This window comes from Periplaneta americana, chromosome 3 (assembly GCF_040183065.1).
Source record: "Periplaneta americana isolate PAMFEO1 chromosome 3, P.americana_PAMFEO1_priV1, whole genome shotgun sequence".
In the NCBI taxonomy this organism is placed as follows: domain Eukaryota; kingdom Metazoa; phylum Arthropoda; class Insecta; order Blattodea; family Blattidae; genus Periplaneta; species Periplaneta americana.
In genome coordinates, this window is record NC_091119.1 from 156,266,738 (window position 1) to 156,289,636 (window position 22,899).

At 35.9% G+C, this 22,899-nt stretch overlaps 1 protein-coding gene across 1 annotated transcript in view; it reads left to right on the forward strand.

The window, feature by feature from the left end:
- The first annotated feature begins 232 nt into the window (after positions 1-232).
- LOC138696735 (medium-chain acyl-CoA ligase ACSF2, mitochondrial-like) overlaps positions 233-22,899 on the forward strand; it is a 53,836-nt gene continuing 31,169 nt past the window's right edge. The window contains exons 1-2 of the mRNA XM_069822084.1: positions 233-371; positions 22,098-22,266. Coding sequence (XP_069678185.1) covers positions 361-371; positions 22,098-22,266 — 180 coding nt within the window. The 5' untranslated portion in view covers positions 233-360. The remainder of the gene's footprint in view (positions 372-22,097; positions 22,267-22,899) is intronic.

Consider the following 22,899-nt stretch of genomic DNA (forward strand, 5'->3'; position numbering starts at 1 on the left):
ATTATCACCTTCATATAATTCAGACGCTAAATAACCTAGATGTTGATACAGCGTCGTAAAATAACCAAAAAAAATTAATAGCGTGCAGTATTACTTTGTAATGGAGCATGCCGAAATAAATAAATATAACTAAATAAACAAATAAACAAACAAATAAATAAGTAAGTAAATAAACAAATAAGTAAATAAGTGATAGAACAGTGAGCGAGCTGTTTCAGTTGCCATCAGTCAATTGAAAAGCAGCGCGCGTCAAGGTGGCCTTGATCTGGAGCTAGTGCTTCGCAGTGCACAGTTGTCAGAGCTCAGAGCCGCACATTTCAGCTGTGCAGTCGGTAGAGAGAAGACGACTGACTGGACATCATGACCGCAAGGTAGGTTCGTCTTTGCTACTACACGTGTCTGTCATCAATTAGTCACACTCAGTCTGTATACAAATACGCACATTTTAAGAGGGACGTACGAAATAATTTTTATATACTACTTTCTTTAACAGAATAATCGGAAAGACAAAATATAATTCTCAATACTTTATTTTCGTCAAATATTTTGGGATCGACATCTTACAGAGTTAACTCATTTCATGTTATATGCGTGGTCTGTTACTATGTTGTACAATTCATTTAATTGTGTACGCAAAGCTAAGGCACGCACTTTTAGCGCTGCAAGAAAGCCACAATCGTCCGTTGGGATTCCGTACAGACAGTGAATGTTTGTTCGTTGTCAATGTGTCGTCTGAGGTGGAGGTCCAGCTGTTGCTAAACACATGTCACATGTGTGTCTAATAGTGTGTAAGGCTAAAATTGCCTGAAAGGGCGAAAAGCCAAACACTCATCTCAGAAAAAAATAAGATTTCTTTTAATTCAATGACAGTCGATGCCGTTTGAAGAAGTGTACACATACAATAAAATGTTATAATAAATTTTGTGTTTAATGTGTAAAATTTCGAAAACCGTAAATAATTACAGAATGCCGATATCGTAATTTTATTTTCACCATGTTATAAACTGAATCGGTGCCTACCAGGTTTCTAATCGACAAAATCGGGCGGGAAAAGTGTTTCGGCCTCTGCTTCCTTAAATAAATAGAATATAATTACATTTCTGTAGGCATAAAATATTTAGAATACAAATAACATCATCACTCTCCTCCTCCTCCTCCTCCTCCTCCCCTCATCATCATCATCATCATTAGTTCTCTACTGCCTGTTACAGCATTTCTAAAGACATATCCAGCAGATCTGGCTAGTAAAGTGGAAATTTGCTTAAGTGTGTCCTTTCTTTTGGGTTTTTTGTGTGTTGTCGGGGCCTAATGTTCATGCAAGCGCTAGAAGAATTACTTCCCTAGTTATTCATTAAAACAGATATAAATATTTACTGTATCTGCATACACGTACCATGATAATGATACGAATAATATTACTCAGCACAGCTGTGATATATTATTATTATTATTATTATCATTATTATTATTATTATTATTACAGCATATATTGGTATTAATTATAAACCTGACGGAGTGAAAGAGAAGGCCTCAAGGTCTTAACTCTACCAAGTAAAATAAATTATTATTATTATTATTATTATTATTATTATTATTATTATTATTATTATTATTTAAAGCAGGGAGTACCTGCACTGAATGCTCTCAAGAGCCCGCACATCTCCTTTAAAGCAGTGCTTTTCAAACTTTTTTATATGGCGATACCCTAGCAAATTCTAAAAATTATGCGTCATATTATCCCTCAAATGAAAGTAGTCCACACTTTAATAGGCTACTTGTACACCCTTCCTAAAATGAATAAAATTAACACACATCTTTCCAGTATTGTTAACATATTATATGAGGCTAAAGAAACATTTACACAGAGTTCTAAGATGAGGAAAACAATCACACTTATTTTCACCCTTGGTTTTAGTTTTCCAGTGGCTCACATGTGCTTGGCGAATCTTACAAATGTATTTTATATTTGGACGAATATGGAATAAATTCACTCACATTTCTTAATCCAACACTTTTAAACTGCCACGTTTCACTGTTTTGATATTGGTCATTACAAAAAATCCTGCTTCGCAATAATATATGGTTGAAAACTACTACAAAACCACAATACCCCGTTTAGCAAGATGAGGAAAATCTTCAAGTGAAATCCAGAATCTGTTCATATCATCTCTTTGATGTTTTAACTTTAAGTTCCTATTATTTTTAATCTCTGCCAATTCTTCTTCTGCTAAGGAAAGTCCATTAACTTCAGACGACGGAAATGGATTTCTTATCCAGTGAAAACTTTTGTTTTCAAATCTGGAAAGTAACTTTCGAGTTTATTTGTGAGTAATGTCAGATAGTTGTAAATTGAATCTTTTATTTCGTTCTTCGAATCACAGTGAGATGTATTTGGGAACATTTCGTAGCTACCCTCTTTCACTTTCCGAGACCAAATTGCTAACATGTCTCGTAAGGCAGATATCTTTCTGTTGCAGTTAAGATATTCTCATCCTTACATAGAAAATTATACTTGTATACTGCAACTATACGCAAATCTATGCGTCTGTCAAGGACACGTATCTACAAGGCAGCTAGGTGAGCAAGGGTTGACCAACGATTTTCTTACTTCATTTCAGTTATCATGAGTTAATTGCTCAAAATAATTAAATATACCAAACAGTTCGCGACACTCCACAGACCTTCAGGCGACACCCCAAGGTGTCGCGACACCCAGTTTGGAAAGCTCAGCTTTAGAGCGATGATTTTACTTTATCTTGCTGAAAAGTGAACATTCTTGGATTTGTATTGCTTGTAGTATGAGCAAGCAGTGCAGGCGCTTTGACATTCCTGATTTAAAGTTAAGATTATGGTATTATCTAAACGTCCTGCTAATAATGTGAGCAGTGCCTAAAATATAATTGTTGTTGATGATGCAATCAAGTTTGTACTTTCCTTTCCAGAAATTATACAAAAATGGTCAATAAATCTTTTTATAGTTCTTCCCGAGTGCGAATGATAATTAGCTATAAGCTGTAGTTTCACATGCGTTGTACCCCTGATCACATATATATCAGATTGGCCATTCTCATGTTATAAAATGGCAACATATAAAAGAGAAAAACCGCTAGGATCTTCACTGTCGAAAATGAATTTTTTGTTAAGGACCGCTAGATGGAAGTAGCCTACAGCTCCAAGTTATTATTCCATGCAATTCCATCAGGGTTGTAACGTGACTTCTTTTGGAGTTGCTGGATGGATGTAAAATGTCAATCAGTTCTAATAGCTACGTAGTACATGTTCTGTGGAAATCAAAGTACAGGACATATTGATTTAACATGGTAAATCAGTTCTCCTCAAGCACGCTCTCCCCTGTTCATTTTAGGGAAAAATAAGTATACATACATGCATGCACACAATGCATACATACATACATACATACATACATACATACATACATACATACATACATGAATCGAATTGAATTTAACGGAAGGGGGCACTATGGCCCAGCACTGCGACCTGTTAAGATCTATTGCGCTGACCCTCTAGTGACGCATCCCAAAACCCACACCGGTGACCACGCTAAGGTTCTCTGTGTGCCCAGGTTTCGAGCAGGCAACCCCACTTGTCCCTAGGCCAGCAGCATCCATGCGTCGCCAATCGGCGTTCCGAGAATGCTACGGAATGGAAAAATGGTGACGGAATGATGTAGATGCCTAATTTGGGGAAAAAACGGGAGAACTCCGGGAAAAACCCCAACTGCGACCTTGTCCGCCACAAGTGTCACTATGGATTTTTTCAATTAAAAATCCCAGACCTGGCCGCGAATCGAACCCGGGCCGTCTGCATGACAGTCTGAAGGTCTGACCATTCAGCCACAGCAGAGTACATACATACATACATACATACATACATACATACATACATACATACATACATACATACATACATACATACATACATACATACATACATACGTACGTACGTACGTACGTACAATATTTATATTTTAAATTGAAACATAATAAACAATAACAAATTTATTTTTATTGGGAATAGCAACAATGTAACTAATTTTATTAATTTTGATATTAGTAATTCTGTTTCATTGATGTGGGCCATGATTCATAACGATGTTACAACTTTTATAATGAATGAAGGCCATGAACTAAAAAAGATAAATTTACTGCAAATATATCTCTTATATCCCATAAGGAAGTCTCACCATAATACTATTTCACAAACAAAACGTTTTCTTCCAAACTGTAATATTTCATTTCAGTTTCGTTATTAATCAAGAGTATTAATAGTAGAGAACTCCAATAACCTTCTTTTTTACCTCATGGCACTTATTTGTTATGAAAGTGAAACATTGTTATGAAACCTGGCCTACACCAATGATAATAATTTTATTTATAGTTTAAAAGAGTAAAATTAGATTTTAACCGCGAGTGAAAAGTTTAGAGCCCGAGGCGAAGCAGAGGGTGATGAATTCTACGAGCGCATAAAATCTGTTAGGCCTACTCTTGTGTGCTATACAATATTTTATCCATTACTGCTATCCAAATTTAATAATAGTAGACCTTTTCTTTGTAATGTGTTTGTGAAGAAGTTCTAAATTAATGAATGTAGCCATGGACTTTATTGTTGCTATTGTGTTGGTTGTTATGGGGAGAGTGATTTTAAAAATTTTAATTCACTCCTATGAATAAAGTCATTTTTTATGTCTCCAAGGTCGATGAAATAAAGACTAGTTTAGAAGATATCAATAATGGATGAAGGTAATTAATTACTGATATAAAATTAATAACATTACTATTCTTTTCTAAAGGTAAACAAAAATAAATCTATTATTGTTGTATTCTGATTCATTTTTCAATAAATTCTCAAAAAATATATAGGCCTATGTTCAAATATTTTTCAATAAAATGAACATGGGAGATAGTATTTGAGAAAACCCGATTTCCCATGTTAAACCGTATGTCCAGTATTTCCACAATGTATATAATTTGCTACACTTTTATATTACTGCCAGTTTAATTAATTTATTTATATTTTTCTGGCACTTTGGATATTATTTTCGTTATTATTATTATTATTATTATTATTATTATTATTACTATTTATATGATTCCATTCTTTCATTTGCAATTATCTTATTTAATTGCCATTATTTTAATAATTACTTCATTGTACATTTATTGTTAATGTTTTTGTTATATTGTCTTTGTCTGAAGTGTAATTGGTCACTGGCTGTTGTACAGCACATTAAATATAAGTAAATAAATAATAATAATAATAATTATTATTATTATTATTATTATTATTATTATTATTATTGACTACTAGTAAGTGTTCACAGATAAGTTATAGGTCTATTGTGGATACATTTTATCGAGGATTGGAATTCTGCACCTAATTCAAGGAGTCACGGAAGGGAACAAGTTATGAAAAATAAAATTATAAAAATAATAGAAGCTTCGAAATTTTATAACATCACAACATGTTTTTAAGGGTAGTCGACTTATTTGAATAATTGAAATAAGGAAAGGGAATTTAAAATTATTTACACAAAAAAGGGCGGCGTCCCAAAGCCACTTTCCACGAAGGCCACTAATTATAACTATCATTATAAGGTTAGCCTGAATTTTTTTCTGTTAATACTTTGTTGCAACATAATTGGAAGTTCGTGTTTTCCTGTAAACAGCGGGTTTTCCTTTGTGTACGGGTACAACTCCAATAGGTTTTTTTTATGTACGTATAGCATGCAATTGAAGATGAAGGGTGCGACAAGACTTGTGCTACCTCAAAATTTTATGTGGACGAGTAGTGGCCAGCATATTGTTGCTTGGAACTTTCTATCGGGAACAGGATTCTTTAACGTGCCATAAATGTACAGACTCAAAAACAAAATTCGGGCCACCTGAATTTTTCAAGTTCCAGTTATAACATACTGCACATGCCCAGTAAGCACTGAGCATGCGCAGTATGTTATAACTGAACTTGGTAAGTTCAGGCGGCACAAATTTTGTTTCTGGGTCTGTACTGCACGGGACGTTCAGCCTTACGTCCAATCTGGCGGAAGACGTGCTAAGTTAGAAGCCATAGTTCTCGACCAGTTTGAACCCGTGAACGTCCGATCCGATTCCAGTAGACACCGAGGATGAGTGTTTATGTTACATTTTTTAAAGTTATTTTAATCATACAGGGTGGACCGCTCGAATGCACCTAATTTCAATTGTATGTGACTGGTAAACGCTTGAAGATAGAAACCTACAGTAACGTTTATATGAAAGGAAAACTCAACAAGTTTCGATATGCACATCACCATATCTCTACGTGAGCTCCTGCTGTCACTGTGACGATATCGAGGCGATGAACGATTTCTTGCCAAGCACGTTGGAGCATGTCTTCTGGAATGCTCTCAATAGCCTCTATGATGCGCTCCCGAAGATCACGAAGGTTTCTGACTGGGGTGACGTACACTTTATCTTTGACGTAGCCCCAGAGAAAGAAATCGAGCGGTGTTAAATCAGGATCAGGCCGAGACGGTCTAGCATTGTTTTGGCGAATTCCACTCGTTTGGGTTTGTCATCCGGCTCCAGACGTTGCATTAACTGCACTTTGTATGCGTACAGTTTGAGACGTTTGTGGACAATTCGTTGCAATGTTGAATTGGTACTTGAAGTTCCCGCAAAGCTTTTCTTAATGACTTCGTGGGCTTCGCTCATACGCGGCTTGAACATTTGCAACCATTTCGTCGGATGCTCTACGGCCACCACCATACCATAGCCCGGGTCGAGTTCACGGTGCAGCGTGCTGTACGTGTTCAGGAGTGCAGCCATTCGGCTACCCAATCATTCACAGAATAGGAGTGGTAAGCACAATAAGCCTCAAGCTACAATGTAAGCCTTCGGGTTCCTCTTCCGTATTAGAGGCGGCTCGTGAAGAGTGAAATTGGAGAGCCGCGTAGTATTGGGTCGTAAAAAAGCACATGAAAACCCCATGCAACACACTGTATAAGCAGAAAATAACACAGAAATATCCTAATACACGTAACTGAAAACTTAATTCTTTTATATAAGATGAACTCGCCTTTCTTTAGCTGTAGCAAATCCTTCAATAACCTTCCTGTTGAATTCAGGAATGTCACGATCACTTTCTTCTCCAGAGAGAACACAGCTAATGCATTCAGTCTTTCATTTCCCATTGAATTTCTTAAAAATGTTTTAAGACGATTAAGGGTTAAAAACAACGCCCACTTTCGCCTGTTGTTCTTTCACAGCAATTCTGTCCGCGTATGTTAAATGTTTCGATTGTAAATTGTACTTAATTACATTCATTATAAAACACTAAATAATCATACAACATAAAATCGCAAGTTATACACACGGAACTCATTTAAGAGCCAAAAAAATATAAACTACACTTCTTAACTTTACTGACCATCAATTTCCTAATGTAATATATTTATTTTTATATTGTAAATTAAAGCTGGTACATGCACTGCCGCACAGACCAAAAGCACGAACTCAACTACAGTAATCCCTTTTTTCAGTTACAAACTTTCTCTCAGTTGAAGTGAGACAGTTTATTACTCTCCGGATCAACAAGGTTGTAAATGTCACTCACCTAGCCCGCAGCCAGCCAGTGCCCCTGCATTCACTTCAAGGACGAATGTATTTTTTGACAACATGCCCAACGGTTAAATAACCGGAGAGTATCTCTATTATACTGGCAGCGCGGACGTTGCGTGCTAGCGCTCCTGATCACTGAATCTATATAAAAGTATAGCGTTCCTACCACTGAATCTCTAAACAAATCGTGCTATTAGATTGAAACAAAGTAGAAAGTAACTTGAAAAGAAAATCTCATCGAGTGAGGAAATTCTGATTTAATAACAATAAATACAAAACATTTACTTCTAAATTAATGGCAGGTCAGGAAGGAAGGGCGCGTAATCCTGTGCCCTTTCAAAGGAGCCGCACCCGCTCCGTACAAGAGAGAGAAAAAATACCAGGGCCATAGTGCTGCCAGAAGAATTAGATCAAGGAGGGGGAGGGGGAATCCACGACCTTCGGGGATCTAACTCGCGATCTTTTGGCTTGCAGCGCAATGCCTTAACTGCGACGCTACCACACGCCTCCATAAATTATTGGTCTTTCAATATTTAAATTAGTACTTTAAAATGGTCTTTTAGAAAACAGACATAAATATGATTAAAATATGCGAATATGGCCATACTACGTGCAAAATGAATTACAGAAATTCACTTTAAGCATGCGGACATTGTATAAATGAACTCAAATGTCTCACTATTTTAAATTAAAAGAATATATTTCGTATGGAATTCAAAAAAAGAAAATTTATCTGATTTGCCTAGCTATATCTACTTACAGAAGTCACTAAAGATTTGGTAGATCTGTTATATAAACAACTGTCCTGTGTTAATTGAAACTATGCTGGTAATTTGCTTTCTAGTTTAGAAACCTGAAGATGACCAAAATCAAGCCGAAAGTAATAAGTAACTAAGGTAATTGCTAGCATAGTTTCAACTAACACACACAAACTGTTTATATAACAAATTTACCAAAGCTTTAGTGATTGTTGTTGTTTAGTCAACTGTCCGAAGACAGGTTGGAACCTTATAAGTGACAACAATAAGGCATCACTCATGAGGCAATTAAGCCAAGAGTTAACGAGTAGGGTGGCCAGTTCCTTTCCCCACATCGCTTACTAGTACCCATAACATAAAAGTGTTAAAAATGTGTAATCAAGATGTATATTAAAAAGTCAGTTTAAAACAATATAAATTGTTGCATCTGACCTAAAATGTTATCTAGCAGTTATAAAACACGGCTACAATAAAGAGAAAATAATTTGGTAATTTTCTGAGAATCGTACTGCACGCAGACCTACATCTATTCCGCTTCACGTATGTATTTATTATCGAATTTATCTGTTAAGTACTCCTTACATATCATTGTCACATTACGTATCTTGTTTGCGTAAAGTTGTAATCTAATTAATTTTCGTGAGTTTGCCATTCGTTCTTATCAAGTCTTTATAAAGACTATCAATAGTAAGTCCCAAGTCCTTCGCTTCAAATGCTAGACAAGCCCTCTATTCCTAACGTTATGTAATCTCTGTGGTACAGGAAAGGAATGCTGAGGGACTTACATAAGTCTTTGCGTGATTCGAACAATTGTTGTTTCAATGAATGCGACAAGTTCATGAACAAAAAAAAATAAATAACACAAATTAATCAAAATACTTCCTTCATTAAAGTTAAGACCCGGGAGTTTCGTAAATCATCGGTGACTTATAAATTCAACTATCTCCTTGCTATTCCATTCATGAAGAAATGTAAACAATTCTGATGGAACAAATTGCACTTTTTACTTCCTTTACGATGTAACAAAGAGTGAAAGGGGATTTGAGAAAATCCCTATGATTAAGTGTGTTAAGTGAATACCATAGTTTAATGAAGATTGACATGACATTTAATTTTAATGTGTATACTTTATATTATTTGCTATATATTTTCATTTAATTACGGTAATAACTTCATAATAACCCTTGTTTTCTACGGTTTTAGTAAATGGCGCTTGGCCCACTATGGTTCTGAACCCTTCATATATAGGAATTAAGGTAATGAAATTAGGATAAACAAATACAATTTGCTGTAAGTTTTAAAAGTTTCAAATGAATGGAATGAAATAAATTATGAATAACAACGAATTCTCTAATAATAATAATAATAATAATAATAATAATAATAATAATAATAACAGCCTAATAATAATAATAATAATAATAATAACAATGCATTAAAACAATCTACTATTCAGAAGACAAGTAAAGAACAGTTTTTAAGCCAAAAGCATTTAACAATAAATTAATTACTATAGTGTACTGTATATAAACTAATGAAATATTTCGTAAATATTATATTTTATTCATCTGTATGGAACGCCAACTTTGTATTAACTTTCTATAGTTACGCATGTATTATACACGCATCTGTTTCACGTTCATGTCAAAGCACAACTAAATATCATTATTTTTTTTTTAAATATTTACATTCCCCTCCTGGATTATAATAAATTCTTCAAAATAGCTTATGTATACAGTATAGAGGCGGACTCCCCTTTTGTGTAGGAATTGACTCATTCACATTTCTGAGTTTATCGGATATGACGTGTGCATTTCCATGACAATCGAATTCGAATTACGTCAGTGTAATTTCCGTTACATAAAAGCCTTTATTTTTTTATTAACATGTAGCTCGAATACAGATGTAACATGTCAAAAGTGCTGCGATGCTGCAAAAAATACATTTTGACAGAAATAGACATTCTCAGAATCCCCGACATCGAAAAAGTGGTCCTTCACACGTCGTCTGTCTGGCCATCTGTGTACAGTGAATTCTCCTAAACACTTTGATGAATTTACTAAACATTCAGCATACAGACTCAATTTATAGGTGAATGATGCATATAAAATACGCTAAAAATAAATTACTTTATTTGGAAAAACGGAAAATGATGATTTCATTTTAAAATTTCGCATTGAACAATGAATCGGTATGTAGGGGAGACTGTTGTACCTTTAGCATAGTGTACCTTTGAACATTTTTTGTTTTTTTACTTTTTGCTAATACCTAGAGGACTCAAACTGAAGTAGATTGTAGGGAAAGCCAGTAAGTAGATCTGGTCGTAGGTTTGGTTTGATTTATTGCAAAATGTGAGTTCTGTGAACGAAAGAATCGTTTTTAGTACCAAAAGTAAACATTTCGTTCATTGATATATGTTATCTAACATAAAACCCGATTGTATATGTTACCATTCATTAAGTACAATGTGTTCCGTATCATGTGGTGAGTAATAACATATTTTAATTTTCACGATTTATTCGAATCTCTAGTTTTGGGAGCCATATTTGCTTAAACGTGCACCCTCTTGTACCTTTGAACACAGAACATCTTGTACCATGGAACATGTTCCAAGGCACATAATACTATTGGTTTTTTCTTTATTTTATTTTAAGATCATGTCACAAAGTAAGTCCGGAATTAAGGGGTCCCCTAATTGATCCGGATGCCTTGAAGAAAGCTGTTGAAGCAATTCTTGTACCTCCAGGAAATAAAATCTAAATCAGAGAAGCCTGCTATGGTTTATGATTGCAAATACATTTTACATATGAGTGTCAGTTCTTACAACTATATTCCCACCTATAATACATGTGTTCCAACTTACAAGAGGGTATGTTCGAAGGTACATGAACCTGTTGTACCTTTGAACATATTACATTTTATTTTTTCCATCCTTAATAGATGTGTAGAACAGGAAAATATATGCACGAAGTTGTAAAGGAATCTTCAATAATTATTTAAAGTATTTTTTAATTAAAAAAATATAATTTCCCAAAATTAAAAAAAATAAAATGTGAAAAGTGTTTAAAGGTACAACAGTCTCCCGTACTCAAAAATGTTTCTATCAGAGGAATTAGATATTATCTACAGAATTATTGAACTCTTCGTTTCCGATAAGGTGATGCTTCTTTCGGGATGAAGAAGAAAGGAAGGAGGGGATGAGGGTCCTCCGCTGTGGAGTAATGGATAGCACATCTGACCGTGAACGGGCCCCGGGTTCAAATCCTGGTTGGGGTCTTTACAGGGGGTTTTCTCTCAACCAAATGAAGCAGAATTGCTGGGTAACTTTCGGCGTTGGACCCCGGACTCATTTCGCAATCATTAATTCACATATCATCATCATAATCATCTTCCGTACAATAGTCTGGTTGAGGGAAAACCCCGGAATAAAACGCCAACTAGATAACTTGTCCCAACCAGGATTTGAACCTGAGCTCGCTCATTTCACCGTTTGTTAACCGTTACTCAATAGCGGTAGACGCCACTCCATCTTACTCAGTTTGACAGAGCGTTTTTCTTAAAAGGAACTGATAAAGAATGACAGAATAGTGTTGTGTTTTCCTTACTGTATTGTTAGCATGTTATTAATAACGACCCCTGCGCCAACGTCGAGGAGCAGAGTGTGTATACGAAGGTGTTGCAAGCAGACGTCAACGCTTCGTAATTTACGGAGTATTATTAAACATGATCCGTTACAGAACTCCATTAGTGCGGAACTCGAGTTATATTAGTCTAAATTATTAGACTTCTTCTTCCTCCTGCCAAGTATTAGTTCTAGTTGAGGTTTCATGCCACGGTGCATTTGATATTCCTAGAATAAATATGAGAAATGCCTGTTTTGGTTGAGAAGCTTTTGTCATTTAGTCTGTTGTCAAAAAATCTGAAAGTTAGAATTTGTAAAATAGTTATAATACCGGTTGTTCTGTATGGTTGTGAAACTTGGACTGTCACTTTGAGAGACGAACAGAGATTAAAAGTGTTTGAGAATAAGGTTCTTAGGAAAATATTTGGGGCTAAGAGGGATGAAGTTTCAGGAGAACGGAGAAAGTTACACAACGCAGAATTGCACGCATTGTTTTCTTCACTTGACATAAGTAGGAACATTAAATCCAGACGTTTGAGATGGGCAGGGCATGTAGCACGTATGGGTGAATCCAGAAATGCATATAGAGTGTTAGTTGGGAGGCCGAAGGGAAAAAGACCTTTGGGGAGGACGAGACGTAGATGGGAGAATAATATTAAAATGGATTTAAGGGAGGTGGAATATGAGGATAGGGACTGGATTAATCTTGCTCAGGATAGGGACTGGTGCGGGCTTATGTGAGGGCGGCAATGCGGAGGGGGCTGGCCTAGGGACGAGGGGGGGGGGGGTTCCCTGCTCGAAACCTGGGTACGCAGCAAACCTTAGTGAGGCAACCGGTGTGGGTTTGGGAATGCATCTAGCTTGAGGGTTAGCGCAATAGATCGTAGCAGATCGCAGTGCTGGGCCATAGTGTCCCCTCCCATAAATTCCATTCCATCCCAAGAGGTTTGCATATTCCACGCAGTCGCTGAAATGTGTACTTTCTCTGCCGAGAATAAAATATTTCTCCTTACCACCAATCTGCAGGCCTATGTGTTTTTTATGATATCTCGACATCTGAACACATGAATCAAGTCAGAGACAAGTGAATAGTAACTACGGTAATTTTTCGCTAACAAGCAAACGTTCTGACGGGGACAGATAAAAAAGTTAAAATTTTTTCTTCCACCATGTTAATAATGTCAAAAGAAGTGCTTATACAAATTTTGGTCACTCGACCGCAATTACGAGATCGTCCAGAAAGTTATTTTCCCTGGGGCTGTTTATAGAAAGAAGCACACTTTCATGGAAATATTTATTGAAACTGTTACAGCAGTTGTTGCGCTATTTGTCAACATATCCCCCACGGAGTTGAGACATTTGTCATACCATAGGACCAATTTTTGTGTCTTAGAAGTCAGCCGCCTCAGACCGGAACCAGTGTTTGACTGCATGTGCACCTCTCTCTGTCGATCCCATGATATGAGAAATGTTTCAATTCTGATGGAAAATGTGTTTAAAAATAACTCAACAAGCTGTGTCCGTTCCAATAAATTTGTCCAATGAAATTGTGTTTTTTCTTTCTGTTAACGGCCCTTGGCGAATTTATTTTTTACGGCCTCGTAATTGCGGTCGAGTGGCCAAAATTCTTATAAGCACTTCTTTTGACATTATTAACATGGTGGAAGAAAAAAAATTAACTTTTTCATCTGCCCCCATCAGAACGTTTGCTTGTAAGGTCTTGAGTATAATTTATTTTGGTACAGTCTTTTCTAACACGCTTACCTTATTATTTACGCTGTTTCACCACTGTTGCGTGTTAATTTTATTGAAAATAATTCCACCACGTAAATTACTTTGTCAAAAACCGGTAGCCTACACAAGTTGTTTATTAATAGCCATAGTTTATCTATTTCAATGTACATAACACTAATTTATTCACTTTCGTAATAGAAATAAAATGACAAATGAATGCATTACTGTAATGTATTGTCAGCTTACTATTAGAAGTTATAACATTCAAATAAACATAATATAATTATAGTAAGTTCTGGAACACATGACCTCTCCAACGAATCGCTACCTTCACAATAATTTTTATTTTCCATCTGAATTTCCAAGCACGTTTTAATAAACGTCCATCACGTGATGTATGACCAAACTATCTCAATCTTCGACTGCTCATTTGATTTAATGTGCTGTTTTATATTTGTTATGTCGCATTTGTCAAGTCTGTCCTGAAATAAATGAAGGGTTCGGAGTCATAGTGGGCCAAGCGCCATTTATTAAAAACGGAGAAAGCAAGGGTTACAGTTAAGTGAATACCACAGTTTAATGAAGACTGACATAGCATTTAGTTTTAATGTGTATACTTTATATTACTTGCTTTATGTTTCCATTGAATTATGGTAGTAACTTCATTTTAACCCTTGTTTTCTACGGTTTTAGTAAATGGCGCTTGGCCCACTATGGTTCTGAACCCTTCAAATATAGTATAATTTTTCTAGTCTAAAAGCTATTAGACCTGAAATCAGACTCCTCTTGATAATGTCCAACTTTACACCAACAGACGAATACCAGCAACATTGCGTTTTCATACATCCTCAATTTGATTTTCCTTGATAAGAGTTCTTCTTATTGACTTAAGTTAGGCGCTCACTTACAGGAACGGATTCGTTCGCCGCGTTCGGATTTTTATTCTTTGCATTGTTTTAAATGGAGCATCGCCGATTGGCAGTATCGCATCTATCCCCATGATCGGATTTCGTCCAGAATTCTGGTCAGGGGATTTTTTTATTGGGTTATTTTACGACGCTGTATCAACATCTAGGTTATTTAGCGTTTGAATGATATGAAGGTGATAATGGCGGTGAAATGAGTCCGCAGTCCAGCACCGAAAGTTACCCAGCATTTGCTCGTATTGGGTTGAGGGAAAACTCCGGAAAAACCTCAACCAGGTAACTTGCCCCGACCGGGAATCGAACCCGGGCCACCTGGTTTTGCAGCCAGACGCGCTGACCGTTATTCCACAGGTTTGGACGTCAGGGAATTCTAAACGTATTTCCGTATGGGCCAAGATCGAAAAAAGGAATGTCATGAAAATTATATCGATTGCCTCCAATCGCGGTGATATTGAGCCATTTAAGGTATAAATTAAATGGATGATCCGAAGCGTATTTTGTTAGCCCAACTGTATGAAGAGCTTTACAATTTGTCAAATTAGAATTACAGCATTATAATATGCAAAAGAACGTGTGGAATGAGACTCGGGAAATATTGAATGAACTAGGTATGTCCTTCATAGTTTAAGTTATACAACTATTCATTTTATTTCCAGGTTCAATTCAGAACACTACAATGAAATAATGCACTCTAGCGGTAAATTACAACACTATTTGAAGATTAATTCGGAAATGCGGACAAGTGAGCGATGCTATGATAAAAAGGCGAACGCAACGAACGAAGTTTTTCCGGTAATTGAGCGCCTACCTTTAGTCACCGTAACGAAGATATGAATATGTGTAGGAATAAATTTTAAAGGATCGGCCTTGGTAGCGTAGCCTTCTATGCTCGAGGTTGTGGGTACGATCCCGGCCAGGTCGATGGCAATTAAGTGTGTTTAATTGCGACAGGTTCATGTCAGTAGATTTACTGACATGTAAAAAATCTCCTGCAGGACAAAATTCCGGCACATCGGCGAAGCTGATGCAGTTGCGAGCGTCGTTAAATAAACCATAATTATAAAATTGTAAAGATAATTTGTCGAAATACGAGACCAAAACAACAAAGGAGTCCACCGAAGTGGAGTATGCCTGTCCGTGAATCGAGTGGGCCCGGGTTCAAATCCTGGTTGGGACAAGTTACCTGGTTGAGGTTTATTCCGTGGTTTTCCCTCAACCCATGCAAATGCTGGGTAGCCTTCGGCGCTGGATCCTGGAGTCATTTCGCGGGCATTATCACCTTCATATCATTCAGACGCCAGATAACCAGCAATTGATAAAGAGTCGTAAAATAACCCTCTAAAAAAACAACACAGGAATCACACTGACAACATGTGTCTCAGAAGTCTGCCGCCTGGAATCGGAACCAGTGTATGACAGCCGTCTGCACTTTTCTGTTGATCCCACGATATGACAAATGTCTTAATTCCGATGGAAAATATGTTGAAAAATAGCTCAATAATTGCTGTACCTGTTCCAACAAATTTTTCTAATGAAATTGTGTTTTCTTTCTGTAAACGGTCCCGGGGAAACTTATTTTTACGGCCCTCGCAATTGTGCTCGAGTGGTCAAAATTTGTATAAGCACTTGTTTTGACATTATTAATATGATGAAAGATAAAAATAACCTTTATCTGCCCCCATTAGAATGTTTGCTTATCGTCATCATTACAGTCGCCATAATGATTGTCGTTGTTGTACCTTTCTCCTCCTCTTCACCATCATCATAATCATAATCTTCATCATCCTTTTGAGTTTTTTCACCAACACTAGAGATTCAATAATTGGCGGGACTGCCTCATTGCTGGTCCCCTCCTCCTTCTCCTCTTCCTCTGCCTTCTCCAGAATCATCATCCACCCTCTCTTTCTTTTTCTTTTTCTCCTTTCAACCACCATCATTAATCATCATCTTGAAGACGATAAGGATACCAGCATTGCAATATGTAGACCTATACTTTCAATTATTATTATTATTATTATTATTATTATTATTATTATTATTATTATTATTATTATTATCATCATCATCATCATCATCATCATCTTTGGGCCATCCGCTGAAACGATGAAGTGAGACCCTATTATTATTATTATTATTATTATTATTATTATTATTATTATTATTATTATTACCGTCATAATCATAATCATCATCATTATCACATCTTATTTCACAGCTTTTATTTTTGTAAAACTACAATTTTTTAGTCTTTACACATGTCCAGCGTTCCTGCATTATTGAGAGGTGAACAGTCTACTGTTATTAAGCGCACCGTTAGCGTAACGGTTAGACGCTAGAGCGTGGCTTCCCTCGCTGGTAACCCAGATTCGAATCCCTTCGGATCCAACTGGAGTTTGTGGTGGACAAAGACGATGCTTGGTGGTAGGTTTCCGCAGGATACTTCAATTTCCCCTACCGGCATTGCACTATTGCTAAATTAACCATTATCATACGGTACCTACCTATGCTTGGGTGAATGATTTAGGCCTGAGTTAATACCCGCGATTAGATTTTTAAAAAATATGTATTGATGACAGGTTCTCCAGTAAAAATTTTATGTACGAGTCTAGGACTTAGGAATTAACATTGAATTCTTGTTTTCTAATACTGCACATACTCGTACAATAATTAATAATTTTAAAACAACTTTTCTATGCTGGGCACACCAAGGAAGAGAAGGGGTTATATCCTCTCTGAGAAAACAACAAATCGCATACCCATCATAATCATAATCAGTATTATCACCATCATAATCAATGTCATCGTCAACCTTGAAAAGTTCGGTCCGTCGCCACTCCTGAGAATTTTGAACTAATGCAAAATAGGCCTATTCATAAGCAGGAAAGCTTCGTTGTTCATGTGATCAGCACGAGACAAGGTCAACACTTACTATAATGTAAACAAGAGACACACCCAGTCCTTATGAAACAAAGATAAATCTTCACTTTCCATTCGGAAATCGAACCCGGTATCGAATAAATTTGTAGCTTGAGACCCTGCCTTTAGAGCCATATTGAAGGGTAAGATAATGTAATTACATATACTAAATAGTTTCTCTATAACATAAATGTTTCAATCTTTTGTTCTAACAATTCAAGACTAATAATGACAACACAAAATATGTGTGATGCCGAGCAAGTGCAGAAGTATACGACAAGACATTCAAACGATCCTTCGAGCCCTAAAGTTATGCTGTTCACATGCCCATTTCTTTCAATAACTGCACTTCAAACATAAGTAAATATTGAACATGTTTTTCAAAACGACCAAGGTTACTACTTATACAAGCAGCGCTGTCTATGTAAAGCGTATAACACGAATGTGCAAATTGTGCTGCCACAGTAGAAGTGAGCATATACATAGTATAGAGAAACCCATGAAGTGTGAAGTGCCAGGACTGGCAAAGTAGGCAACATCTGCTACAGTGCAAAAACAGACTTCTTAAGAATTCAGTAAATTTAAAACTGAGGAAGAACTTCTAAAATATATCGTTTTGTCTCTCGATTTTAACATTTACAAAAATTAATTCTTGTGATTTTTTAATTTAATGTGTCAACTTGTAACCAGGGCTCGAATTAAATATTGTTCATAATATTATAATTACCTATGTGTTGTGTGTGGTTACGGAAAATATTTTTATCGCAGGAATATGTGAGTCGGGACCAACTTTACTACTGAGAGCTCTTATTTAATGACTCAATTTCGGTAGTTCTTCCTGCAAAAGTTCTTTCATATTACAAAATCTATCAACAAACTACAAGATTATTATTATTATTATTATTATTATTATTATTATTATTATTATTATCTCTTCAAAATGCTTCAGGGTATAATTTGTTTATTTGTCAGGTTGGTAACGAAAAGACATTACAGCTAGACTATGTCCGGTTTTGGTACAGTACGAACAGTCCAAATTTCACGAGAAGATACCTGCGAGGGGGTATGCTCCTTGCGGGGTAAGAGAAGAGTGTCAACTAGTAACTCTGCTCCTCTGAAGGAGCAAGTGAATGGTGATGGTGTCATTGGCCGGCTGGGACAAACAAGGTTTAGTCATTGGCCGGCCAGTTCCATGTTGGGGAGTTGGTTGTAAGAGAAGGAGAAAATTCGCATTCCTTGCTCGGATCTTCTCCTGAAGTGCGGACTGTAGCTTTTATATGATATGGCCGGAATTTCTTACACTTCCAAAGAATTCAGGATGATATATTTCCATTCACTTGGCATAAATACAAGTTCTATGGCAAGAGATATTGGCCTTATTAGAAAGCGAAGGACTAACTGAAATCAGTACAGACCACTGATTTAATTCTTATAATGTTGTTAATGATACGAGGAATTATATGACTATGATAATGATGACGATTCTAATTATGGTGACGATAATGATGATGGCTTGTTATGTGTGGCTAAGAGAAAAGTAAAAACTAATTACACAATACTAAAGACTGAATTATCATTCAAAATGCTTGTTATGTATGTATACTACACATTTTAAAATATAAATATGAAGGAAAGATTTTTATGGCATGGTTCTTAACGTACATGCAGTTCATTCTATATTTCATTCTACCTATACCATTATCGATAAGAATATTTTACTGAAGTTGTCTCCTTCCAAAATTCAAGTTTATGACCTGACAGCGTGGCTCGGGGCACTTATCTTCTAGGTTAAGTATGATTGCAGTGTTCCGTGACGAGTATGTTTAACTCCGAGGTAAACAAGACACGGACTAGCCTACAGACGTACAATGTTGACTATGAGAAATATCTTGATACAATAAATCATACATTTCGTACTTACATTTAGGCCATTCGTTATCTCGTGACAGGGAAAGAAGAAAGTGGACTGAAATCTTCCATCTCTCGCTACGCTTCTACTTGTAGCAAGCTAGCTCACTTATCCCCGTCACAAGATTCTTACTGTAAGCTACGGCGCTCGCAAACATTTGGTTTCACGAGATAACGAATGATCTATACTTAGTTCATACGATCCTCGACTTCTTAGCGGTGTCAATGTCATCTTCACAATTAGGAATTACAATGTATAATTATGTACATACGTTAAAAAATTAACTTGTGCATTTATCAGTTAGACAAGTTTTATACTTCGAGAAGCTTATTTCGACATCGCATGAAGTGAATGGAGCGTAAGTGAAAAGTCCTACATTATCATTTACGATTTTGTTCTGTTTCACCAAATTGCACAACACTGCATAGCAACTATTATTTTTTGTATAATAATGTGGAATTTGTCTTTTACCTTATCAATATATCGATGGCTAAGAAGTAACACCTCATATCTGTAAATTTGCAGTTTAACCAATCTACTGTTTTATAAAGTAATTTTTCTCAAAATGGACAAAATTTTTATATATTTTTCTGCTTTGCAAGATCTATTCAAGGGTAAAATATTATTTAACTTGTCCGATTTTGTGAATATAATAATAATAATAATAATAATAATAATAATAATAATAATAATAATAATAATAATAATAATGTAGTTAAACTAAATTACCATTTTTGTACATACAAGATATCACTTCATAGCCACCGTTATGGTCCTTGTGATGCCTTCATAATTGTTTCCGATACGTTCTCAATTATTTTAATATCTTCGGACGTAGACCAGACGTTTCTACGAGTAGTTGCGTTATAATTTGTAGCAAGTTTCCATAATTGGTCTTTATGAATTGCAGATTGTCATACATTGTGATACATTTTTGGAAAGGTCTAGACGACCTTGAAATATTGAATAATAAATGCATAGTTCCACTTAAAGAAACAATTTAATACTCTATCATTAATAAATAACGCTACAAGATTGCCTCCCCATCAGTATCATTTCCCCCTTTCACTTTTACACCTTTTGTATGAAACAATTTTTCATTTGTTGCTCGCGTAAAATAAAAATTTTGGGTGATCAAGCTAAATGGGACACACTGTATAACAACCGAGTTTACTGTAAAGCACTGCTAACCACTGGTATAGAAAGAGTATGGCTATCTATTTAAAAGTAATAGTGCTATTGTGCAGACACTTTTCTTAAGCCCATAACCTATCCTGTAAGTAGTAGATTAATCATGAGCAGAGCAAGGACTCAAATTACATGACTTTTAACTTTCAAAATGACTGGCATTTCAGTTTACTTCAAAAGGAATAGCTGCGTCATATGCAGTTCCTGGAACTGACCGCTTTGTGCAAAGATAATTCTCTCCCCAGACTTCCTCCCTTCATCACAATGCTTTGGTATCCAAGAAATCTTATACTGCAGCATCACTTTTTTGAGAACATCAGAAACGGGTTTGATCCATCATTGTCTTCGTAGAATTACGAAGACTCTTAAAAAGTAAACCACAATGTAAGCTCCTAATTTCCGTTTTAAAAATTGGCTTTTTTTTCTTATAGCGTTAAAGCACTCGATTAAAATTTTCATTATATCAGATAAACCAGACATTCGCATTAAAGTTGGAGAAACACTCGGGGAAAACCCCAACAGATAATCAGTCCAGGCGGGTATTGAACCCATGAGCGAGCACAGCTTCGAATCAGTATTATTTCTTGCATTGTAAGCATTCTTTGTACAAATTAAGCCCAAGAAAATTGCATACAAGAAGGAATCAAATTACATACAAATTATGATATAGGACTACCAGCTTCCACTCAACAAATAACGATTACAACACCTATGTCATTCATATAATTTCATCTCAGCCACCGGCGTGGCTCAGTCGGTTAGAGCGCTTGCCTGCTGGTCTGAAGTTGGGTTCGGGCGCGGGTTCGATCCCCGTTTGGGCTGATCACCTGGTTGGGTTTTTCCCGAGGTTTTCCCCAACCGTAATGTGAATGCAAGGTAATCTATGGCGAATCCTCGGCTTCATCTCGCCAAATATCATCTCGCTATCACCAATTTCATCGACGTTAAATAACCTAGTAGTTGATAGAACGTCGTTAAAGTACCAACTAAAATAAAAATAAAAATTTCATCTCTTTCCTTCGATATTCGGTGTTCAAGTTGTCATGAAAATAAAAATGTTGTATTATGGTTTGAAGATGGGGAGTTAAGAAGACGCATATGAATAAAATTGAGAAACAGTGATTATTATTATTTTAACAAATATGAAACATTAGCTAGTTTCTAGCTGTCAATTCAGCCTATATTGGAACTACAGATTATTATCAAAATATTCAAGGAGCAAGAAGGACAATGCCATGTAGTCTTTCGAAAATAATTAAGCTTTTACAACACTATGTAGCAGTTATGAAAATACTGTAAGTTATATAAGGACATCACTTGTGTCATATAGAATTTTTGTGACTGTGTTTACCGTGTGAAATCTGAACACAGTTTAAATATTTACAAACGGATATCAAGTAAATTGTAACTAAATCTTATTTACAGGAGTTCCAAGTTCAAACCCAGCTACTACCACTGTGTGGGGGAGGAGCCCCTGTCCGCTCTCACAGTGGGGCAATTGATGGAAATAACGACTGAAAAATGGGGCGATAGAGAAGCTGTAGTGTCAGTGTACCAGGGTCACCGCTACACTTTCAAGGAAGTGCTGGACAAGGTAATCCACTTGAAGATAAGTTTAGCAACCCACAGTTCAAGCAATCTTCTCCTAATAAATCCACATAGGCCTATTGCATGTGTAAAGTATGACCAAACGCAGCATTGAACATAAACAAATAATTTAACTACACGCAAACGTAATAATACGGGAAGCAAATCTACTACCTGCTCAGTAGTTTGAACTTCGATAAATTTACAACCAAAAGTAGATACGTTACAGTATAAAATACATAATATACATAATAATAATTCCTCTTAGAAAATTGTTTCTCAAACGTTAATAACTCAACTGTCTAATTTTTGTCAGTTTATTCTTAAATTTTAACTACAAAACACAAAAATCAGAAATAAAATTGCCAACAGTTCCTCAAGTTGAACGTGGTTGGTTTTTATCTCAAATAATCAAATAAAGGTTCTTTATTTTTTTAATTATGTGCAGCAGCCCCAGACAAAATAATAGTTTAGAGAAATCGCTGTACACAGACAGGCAAACGAGATGTCAAAACTACTTTATCGATATCAGGATACTGAAGACATGCATTACCGAGATAATTTAGAAATATATTTTTTCACCATCAAAATACTTTCTCTTCCATATCGAGTATAATGAGAAAGTAAAACTATTGAGAAA